At 37.4% G+C, this 10,187-nt stretch overlaps 1 protein-coding gene across 5 annotated transcripts; it reads right to left on the bottom strand.

Annotated features, from left to right (window-relative positions):
• Positions 1-2,156: 2,156 nt before the first annotated feature.
• Positions 2,157-9,730, bottom strand: LOC104889433 (N-acetylglucosaminyl-phosphatidylinositol biosynthetic protein gpi1). 5 transcript variants are annotated; one of them, XM_048641643.2, is made up of 10 exons: positions 9,545-9,722; positions 9,228-9,387; positions 7,340-7,735; positions 7,112-7,249; positions 6,926-7,026; positions 6,612-6,833; positions 5,223-5,717; positions 3,839-4,248; positions 2,963-3,056; positions 2,157-2,858 (listed from the first exon to the last, which is right to left on the bottom strand). In XM_048641643.2, the coding sequence occupies exons 3-10, from the start codon at positions 7,727-7,729 to the stop codon at positions 2,747-2,749; spliced, it is 1,962 nt and encodes a 653-aa protein (XP_048497600.1). In that variant the 5' UTR covers positions 7,730-7,735; positions 9,228-9,387; positions 9,545-9,722; the 3' UTR covers positions 2,157-2,746. The 5 variants fall into 5 exon arrangements, 4 of the variants coding, with proteins under 4 accessions (XP_048497600.1, XP_010672954.2, XP_010672956.2 ...); XR_007272816.2 differs by adding an exon at positions 3,584-3,692 and having other exon boundaries at positions 2,844-2,858; positions 9,228-9,730; XM_010674652.4 differs by having other exon boundaries at positions 9,228-9,723.
• Between the last annotated feature and the right edge of the window lie 457 nt (positions 9,731-10,187).

Genomic DNA, 10,187 nt, shown 5'->3' with positions numbered 1-10,187 from the left:
TAATACGCTCATGAAACACCAGATTCTAGGCAATATATAACGTAGATTGACTATGACAATATAATCTCAACCCTGCAGGATGCTGAACTCCAACATCACCTAGTAGCTGCTTTAACCACTTTAATTCACAAACTATAGCAGCTATTGAACAATATTCTGCCTCTGCAAACGATCGAAACATTATAGGCTGCTTTTTAGTCTTCCAGAAAATAGGAGAATATCCCAACAATACAAACCACTCACTCAGGGATCTCCGAGTAATAGGACAACTAGCCCAATCAGAATCACACCACCTTTCAAGGCGGAGATCACTATAGAACGAAATAATATTCTCTGTCCTGGATTTTTCTTCAAATATCTAACCACTCTCAGAGCAGCCTCCTAATGAACAACTTTAGGAGTGTGCATAAACTGTGATAAAATATGAATAGAATATGCCAGATTAGGTCTGGTCAAGGTAAAGCTGATGGTGTTGTTCCATAGGAAACTCAGCGGGCTTGACACCCAATAAGCTGGCCTCAGATATGATATCCAAGACATATTTTCGTTGACTCATAAAAATTCTCTGCGGCCCCATGGCAATTTCAAGGCCTAGGAAATATTCCAAAGCACCTAAATCCTTCATTTCCAAGGTAAGATTTGAAGTTTAGTAAAGCTTCTTGATCATTCCCTACAATAATCATATCATCTACATATATAAGAATGTTCAGTTGAATATTTTTCCTGGTCAAAGTGAACAAGAAATAGTCTGAATAAGACTGCTTAAACCCATAGGCTTTCAAAAAAAAATTGCAAAACCAACACCTAGGTGCCTGTTTTAAACCATACAACGATTTTTTCATCCTGCACACCAGATTAGTATTTCCTCCCTGAAACCCAGGAGGAATTTTCATATACACTTCTTCCTCCAAATCACCATGTAAAATTGCATTATGGGAATCCATCTGATGAATATCCCATTTTTTCACAGCTGCAATAGTTATGAAAGTACGAACCATTGTCATTTTTGCTATAGGGGCAAAAGATTCATTATAATCAATTTCTTCCACTTCATGATGACCAAATATAACCAATCTGGCCTTCTCAACCATTGCGATCTTCCCTGCTCATCATATTTTTCAGTATACACATATTGCTTGTTTGGTTGCAATGGGAATTAAATTCCCATAGGAGTTTACAATTTGTGAGAAATTAATTCCCTTATGAAATTCTTAGGAATTAGTCTAAATTGTTTGCTAATCATAAGAGAAGTTGTAATTCATAAGAATTTATGTAGAGATTGTGAGTGACCAAGGGGAAGGTAGGTAAATAAATTCCTATATTTTGTCAACCAAACAACTATCCAAATCTGAAAATCATGAGAATTTCTATTGCCTACCTAATTTCTTGTATACCAAATAACTACTTAATACAACTTTGAGAGTCCTAGAGTAATAAAAGATAAAGATGAGACTATTAGGAAAAGAAAAAAAAAAAGACAAAACTGGTGGTATAAAAATAGAATGATAGTGAGTCTTTTAATGCCTCACAATTCACATCACTTGAAAAATGTTCTAGTGCTACTAGAACCTCTAAAGCAAAAGTCTTTTGATGCCTTGTTCAAAATAGTTATTTTTGTATTAAGATCCAAGACTCCGTTATAATAAATCCACTTTGGTTCTAGTCTTCTAGAATCTAACTACTTGTATTTGATTCTCCAAGCACTCCATAATGATAATTCCAGTGCTTATACACGCCATTGGCACTTATAAAAAACTTCCATTATGCTTTCCTACTGCCATTTTTCCAATTTTTTTACTCATCTTACCCATTGTTCCTTCTTCAAAGTTTTCTCCACCACTCTCTTTATCCCTCTTTGTGCATATACACTTGAGGTGTACCATACACATAATATAAGATAATTTTTTGTTTATTGCTTATATGAAACTCTCATTATGCACATCCAAGTTGGCTCTCAATGAGCAAGAAAATAGTCTCAAATTTACAGCGAACATGACACATCCAAATGTGTAATTAATTCATTAGAGTTCGGATACGAATTTAGTGCCGGCAAATGAGTTTCTCATTTTTCATTTCTTGAAAGATAATTGTGTAACATGAGAGTTTAGCAATGAGATATGGAAACCTTAAAGGTCATTCCAAAAGGTGAAGTGGGATAAACAAAAAGTAACTGATCAAGCATACTATAATTCTATATGTTATGACATTTTAGTGATTTAGAGAAGGAAAGAAGCTTAAAAAGGCTATTACATAATGCATAACTTAGAAGACAATTTACCTACAAATTTATACAATTGGGTCCAAGTATATTAATTTGTTAAGAGTGATGTCACACGACGACGGCATCGGCCACGATCACCCCCAATTGCGTATTGCGGAGCAACTGAACTTGTCTGCGTATTTACCTTCACTTAATAACCTGAAATTAGCTGACCATTCTAGTAAAGATTTTGAAAATTCTTTCAAAATCAGAATCTGGGTTGCACTCTACTATGATCAGATTGTAAGTTACAAAATCACTGCCCTAACATGTTCCAGAACTTCTCAAACCAAAGATTAGTGAACAGTAAATGTTACACTTGAAAAATTGCAGGAAAACACAAGCATCCCCGGGGAAAAAGGAGGGGATTTGCAGGAGAAATCAATGTATTTCCTGTGGACCGATTAGACAGGTTGATCAGCATAGGGCATTATATGATCAAACTTCGCCTAACGACAATGCCTTGTAATAAACTAATAATGATGGTCATTGCATGCCGCCAAGAACTGCATTGTAGCAGATATACCAATAGTCTCTGTACGAAATGGATATCCAAGGCAACTTTGGAGGAACCTCGGGGGACAGCGTAGTTGAAATACTGCACGTAGAATAGTTAAGAGTTAAGAGGTGCATTCATCTTGTTCTAAAGAAATGGATAAAAGGCCAAGCTTCAATCACTTTGAGAGAGATATTAACACAAACCTTTTTCCTGTGAGAATCCCAGATATTGCAGAACGAAGAGTTTGTCCATGAACTCCACAGCAGATATTCTTGTAGTGAGGAAAGACCACTTGTCCTGAAATTATTGAGATTCATTTAGTAAAAAAAGTAAACATATCCCATATGCCAAGATTCTATCCTCAAAGTTGTGACTCAAAACTAAAGCAGATCTTGGCCTGCTATCCATATGAAACATAACTTTTTATCATGGCATACCATACCCTTATTCCAAAGTGAAAAATGAAAAAGACTGATTTACAAGTCACACCATGTGAGCTCTTGTAGCTTACTCAGGCCAGCAACATGTCAAAAACCAAATTTCTATTCCAAGCTGCTTATTCCTCCACAATCCCTATGCAATTCTTCTGTTTTCAGGCTCCTTATTGTACTTGTATAACCATAACATTAAGAAACTATTCTTTCCAAATACCACGACATCATTCGCGGAAGGCCAAGTCAAGTCGTCACAGCTGATTATATCAACAGTTGTCAAATAAGTTGGCAAATCCTCAAAGATTCTATTTAGGTGGACATACTTGCACTCTTCACATCGTACTCATTTAATCATTTGAAGTAACAGTAAAGAAAGCACAGCAAAATAACCTTAGGCAAAGGCTTCACACTCCAGGGCAGCCTCACCCGCCTAAGGGTTTGCCCTAAAAAACTCACATAAATAACTTCGGATGAATTGTTTATTGTTCTGTCTCACCTACTACAGTCAGTTTTCAATAAGGTGAACAATAATCAGAATATTGAAACATAAGCGAACAATAATAATATGAATTGTCCACCTCAAACTATCTTCTTACTTTGAAAGCTAAAAAGAGAAAGGATAAAAAATAAAAAGCAAGGCCTCACCCAATGTGAAAGAATTGCTACGAAGAAATGAAACCAGCGGCACAGACTTCGTACAATTCACATTCTTGTCTTGAGGCATACTCTTGCATGATGACCCCGTAAGAAACTCCGTGGAAGCACTCTGACAACAGATAATCTCAAACCAGACTCCAGAAGGGAATCTCTTCGATCTCACCAGCCAAAGTAGGATTTTACTATAAGGTGTACCATGGATAATAGATATAATGATCTCTATCAAAGTCAGGGAGAAGATAATTGACAAATTCATGATGGCAAAAAACACATAGAAGATAGATGTAGTTGGCAGCAGTAGCAAGAGCGGAGTGAACAAAAGGGATCCCACAACATGTTGCTCCACGCTATACTCATAGCTATCTAGCCTCTGGCGAAGAGGATTCCACTTACGGGCCCTGCCAGCCACAAGCAGCACATAAGCAACTAAACACCAGCACCGTCATTATGATTAATGCTCGGCGTAATCTAATAAGGATTCGCATTAACTATGAACAAAGTTACTAGTTACATCTACCAACAAAAATACCACATGCTCTAACGAGTATCACTAATTTTCTGCTTTGCATGAATACTCCCCACCACTACCCATCCAAGACCAAAAAAAAATATGAGGAATTAAAGTGCGTAAATGCATACGTTAGTCGTTAAGATGAATTTGAGATGACCGGTATATAATAAAGATGTTTACCTATTGATCAGATGACTTTTAATAGCAATTAGAGTGAGTTCTAGCAATAATAGGTGAAATTGTACCTTTTGATAAGGTGACCCTAACTCACTCATTAATTCAGTTTTAGAACGTCATATACATTACAATGTCTTATTCTAGTACTTTTTCTGTTGGGAGAAAAGAGGGGGAGGGGGGGGATTCAGAGTCCTTTTACCTAGAATTTCAACGAAACAGAGTAGGTCTGTTTCTGGTTATACACCCCAATTTAATCAGCTAAGAGACACTTGATCAAGTAACTTTTTCTCTGATTCCTTCTAAAAATCCAAGCAGAGCAATTACAACTTACAAGAGTCTTTCAAATTAAAAGCCAATACACCTTAGCTTTGCACCTTTTTGAAAGTACTGCTCACTTCACATATAATGTTATTTAAGTACTGTGTTTTCAGTATCTCTTAAATATTTCAACCTTTTAGATTGTTTTCTCAGTGGGTCTTTTTGTAATAGCCTGTTCACACGTCTCATCTGGTACGAGAAGGTTTTTGCCATCTGAAATTCTCCAAACCCCACACAACATAATCCATATTGGGTTACGGCTATCATTGTGCATGCATGTGTCTGTGTGTGTATCACAGCATCATAATAAAGAGCATCACCATCCCATTAAATTAGTGAAATATCTCCTTATAGTAAGAAATTTACCTGAACAGACGCCATAAAGCTGTCAACGCCTGAATTTGAAGTGAATACAAGAGAGAGATCAAATAATGGAGAGCATAGACATGAAATGCAGCTAATGCAATCATGTCTGTGATCCATGCCACAGGTATAGTAATTCCAAGAAAAATCCCCGCTAAAGCAGTAACCTTGATAGCATAAGAAAAAATGTCTGTAGCAGAAAACCAAAGGGTACTCCAGATCTGGATAGCATTAAGGGCAATGATGCCAAAAACTCCAGCTAGCTCTGTGTTCAGCTTGAAGCCAGCAGGCACCCCCATCAACCAGACACAACCCGTACGTAAAACATCATCAGTTAAGTGAATGGCAAAAGTTGAAAACCATTTGAGAACAAATTCTGCATGGATTGACAAAGCGAATCCAACCAAGTTCCCAAAAAACACATCAATGGCTGCAGATGACCACAAGGAATGCCTTCGTAAGCCAGCTTTCTCCGCATATTCAACACATGCTTGAGACCTTCAAGATTTGGAAGTTCAAAAATAGTTAGAAAAGAGAATCAAGAGTCCCATGCCAGATCATTACTGCAACAGCCTGGCTTATAATACATGACTATAGAGGTGTCTTAGTGCAATTTTATCGCTTAACATAACCTTCACTGCCACTAGAAGAGTTCTGCACTCCCCTACAAAAGATTTGGGGACAAAAATGAAAATAATAGCAAACCATTATAATCTTATAGCGTCTGATGTAACATGAGACTGTAGTGTCTGAAGTCTTAGCTTTAAGTTACAATCCAAACCAAAATAAAACCACGTTTTTTAATGCATTCTAAGTACATTAATATTCACATTTCCACTTTATCATCTTGTAACCAAGCAAGCCATATCACAATTAACACCCAAGATTAATCTGAGTCTCTGCACCCCACCAAGCCCAGGTTCAAAGAACAAGTGCCGGCTTATAACCCTCAACCAGTCCAATTTCAGGACATGGGCTGGAGGCCTGCAAGAGCCCAGACTGGTCCACTGGCCACCTTGTAACAAAAACACGGAATGAGTTGAAAAATCAAAGTACATGGAACTAGAGAAGGGAGGAAGGAGGAGATAAATATCTTCAATACAGAACAAGAGACATGAATTTCTTGTCACAGAAATTCTGTTTCGGGAAGCCAATATTCTCCATAATAAGCACAACATTTCTTGTCCCCACTCCCACGCTTTAATTGGGGAACAACCATGTTAAATTCATCCAAGTCTCAATCTACACTGGAAGTAGTTCTAACATCCATATAACTATAGAGTGAAATCCATATAAGCAAATTGTTCTCGGAATAAATTCACTTGCAATTAAGGAAGTCTAAAGTTCACAATACCTAGCAAAGAAAATACCAGCATTATGCACAGTAGTTACCTCGGGCCTGTTTCATTAAGGATGATTGGCCAATACAGAATCTGGTGACATCGAATTTGTATATTTCTCCAGGTGTTACTGAAAACTTTTGCTAACACAGTGCACATCCAAAATTTTGATCCACATTCTGAAAGCTTGTTGAATAACTGAAGAACGATAAAGAGAAATGTAGAAAAGGTGGCCACGATAGTCGCCCATAACCTCCAAATAATGTCAAGAAACCTATAAAATGTACTCACATGATTAACAAAACATTGAATTTGAATGATGAAGATGATATAAGAACAAAACAGAAAGTACCAGATAAAGTTTACATGTATAGCACTGATAGCCGAGAAGATCTTTGGAGTCCCAGATGTTTGTAGAAGTACATATTTGCAGCAGCAGAGCAGTTAATTGCTAGAATAACTGTGTCCTGCAGTTTGACATATATAACAATAAAAGGAACCTAATATACTCAGCAGTCATACTCTAACACAAGAAATGTTCACAAAACTTACCAAGTCTATCAGCTGAGGCTTGCAATGTAGTTCATCAATCCACTTGGGTCGTTTAGGTGGACATTTTATGAGCATGGAAGTAAAAGAGTTTATAGCGAAATGATGACTGCCGTATCTCGGAGTTTCATATATTATAACCTGAAAACTTTAAGAGCAGAAAATAAATGACTCTAACGTATGGCATCCATCTTATGAAGCAAGCAACAGAGGATAGAAGGACTTACATACGTGGAGTTCAGCCTGAGACAATAATTCCCCATTCCGACGCAGATAATCTAATTTGGGAATCCAACATATCTCAATGGAAAGATGACTGTGAGCATCATGCACGAGCTGGATCCAAGTTGAGCTGCAAGGACAAGCATGCCTATTTTGCTCTAATAACTCTTCATATTCAACACATTGAACTCTTGAATTTTTAGAATTTGCTGAATGAGTATGTTTGCCATTGAGCGAAAAGGCCTCAGCATATTTCAAGGAAAGGTTGTTGTCATCATCAACCACATTAGATATGTCCATACGATCCATATTCTCACATGATGGCACACAGCGACCCAGAACAGTCAAACTACACTGTTCCTGTAAAATGACAGGCATTCCTCCATTTGCTTGACGCATAGCCTCCTGATATTTCCATCAGAATTAAAGACCGCCGCATGAAGTTCGTAAAACAACACCAAAATCACTAAGGAAATGTTTGAATCTCAAACTCAAAATATATTAGCAACGTGTATTAAAGGAATAACTCACCCTAATCGAACAAAAGGGAAGGTTATGATCCCATTAGAGCTCAGACATAAAATTTATAGAAAGAACAAAGGGATACAAAATGAAATACATTTCTACTAGCCTTTTTGGTCATATAGATGAATATAACACTATGTTGCAACTTGCAAATGACATTCACTCAATGGCATATGTATAGTATAATCAAAATACTCCCTTGTTTCTCTTTTGATCTTTGCACTTTGTTTTGTAATCCTCCCATTTTCTCTCACTTTACGCCCAGGGAAAGGTCTCACTTATCCCCTTCCAAATCCATACACGCATTACTCTCATTTATCCCTCTTTTAATCACTCTAACTGCCTCACTTAATCCCTATTAACTCCGCCCTTGCCCCCCCCCCCTTCTCTCTCTCTCTCTCTCTCTCTCTCTCTCAATCTCAGTATTTCAGTGTCATCATTGTAAGTTGAGAACCCAAATTGTGGGTTCCACTTCCATCATGTATCTGAGTTGTGTTATGTTGATTTGAGTGTTTAGCACCTCTCCAACTCTCTCATTTGCAAGTTGGTTAAAGTTTTGAAAAAACCGAATTAAAGCATTTCATATGGGTAAATTTTGATCTAAAACATGGCTGATAACTCAAAACGTGTTGTTTACAGGTGATGCAAGTGAGGAAGGTCCCTTCCCTCACTCTAATCTATAAATTGTCAGTTTGCCATTTCCCCTAAACTGAGAATCAAGATGAGGAAATTGATTCTCCAGTGGGTGTGGATCATACGTTTCAAGATCCAGAAGGCCCGTTCAGTAGGTACTACTAAATGGTTGTATGGAAATGAAATCATAACAATTTGAAAGGAAAATCATAACTTAGGGGTCGTTTGGTTCACTATTTTCAGGCTCCAATAAACGGAATCAATTGCCGATTTCCATTCTACTTGTTTGGTTCAACCCCTCATCAATCCATCGCCATTACTTGATAGTAATGGATTCCCCCAATCAATTATCTTTCCCTCCCCGCAAATAACAAGACCCATTACTTGGTGGTGATGGTTAACATTCATTTCCATTCCTTGGCTTGAACCAAACACTCAACCATTTTTGTTACCATTCTCCTACTCTATTTGTATCCATTTTCTTTCCATATCTTGAACCAAACGACCTCTTAGAACATACAACAGCACTTCCTTCACATCTTCCTAATCATGGAACGTTCACTATAGTTTCACTAACATCAATTGTTTCAAAAGACGGCACAAGTGCATCTGCTGAAAATACGACTCAATTGCGACGAACGAACAAAATTTGAACCTAAATTCCATATGTTCATAACAGAAAAATCAATTCAATATTCAAAAGAGTAGTAGCAGCAAAATTAGAGGAAAGAAATCTAACCTGTATTGAGGAATCAGAGGAGTGAGGAGAAAGAAAATCATCGGAGTAACCGAAAGCCACAACAATATCAAGGCAACTCGGAGAGCAAGAGATGAACCATCCGAATAACAACAGACTTTCTGATGAAGATGATGATGAAAGCTCCTTCGGCCACCAAACCCTACATTTTGTGCTCATTTTATTCTGCTAATCTCAATATTAATCAACATTAACACTCTCTTTCTGCAAATCAGCAATCAGTGATGAGTAATGACGCTAATTTTGGCGTCGAATTGCAGCCTGTTAACGAGATGAAGATGATCAATGTTGGATTTTACCGGGTTAGATGAGTTGAGCGAGTTGACTCGGAAGGTGCGGATGAGCGGGTTGAACTCGGTGGTGCTGATTTTCTAGATTCATTGCTTCAGTCAGTCTATACTCTATACAGCTTGAGCTAGTGGGTATACTAACCCTTGGATGGGCCGGAATATGGCCCAAGAATCTTCTTCGATGAGGTTTATTCCAACCAGATCCCGCTCGTTAAACATCTTCTTTTAGAGAGCAAAGTATGTGACAAATGCGATCAGCAGCCACCCGGTGATAGCCTGGCGTTATTGGTATCACTTTTGATCCCGAAGGTCAAGGGATCGAGTGAAGCACGATTTATATATGAAAACTAGTTATTAGGTCCGGACTACGCCTCGGGTAAGAAAAAATCTATTTATTAATATAATACTTTATGATAAACACTAAATACAACTTAGGCTATGTTTAGTTCACCTGAAATTTTCTAATCCGAACTTATCTGATCTGAACTTATTTTTTCTGATCTAATCTTATCTGAACTTATTTTTTCTGATTTGATCTGAACTGGTCTGATTTGATCTGAACTGATCTGATTTACAAGATCTTATCTTTTATAAAATATATTATTACTATTATATTATTAGAGCACTCCCAATGGTGATGGGTTTGATCACC

Source organism: Beta vulgaris, chromosome 3 (genome assembly GCF_026745355.1).
Source record: "Beta vulgaris subsp. vulgaris cultivar EL10 chromosome 3, EL10.2, whole genome shotgun sequence".
In the NCBI taxonomy this organism is placed as follows: domain Eukaryota; kingdom Viridiplantae; phylum Streptophyta; class Magnoliopsida; order Caryophyllales; family Amaranthaceae; genus Beta; species Beta vulgaris.
This window is presented reverse-complemented; position numbering and strand designations above follow the sequence as displayed.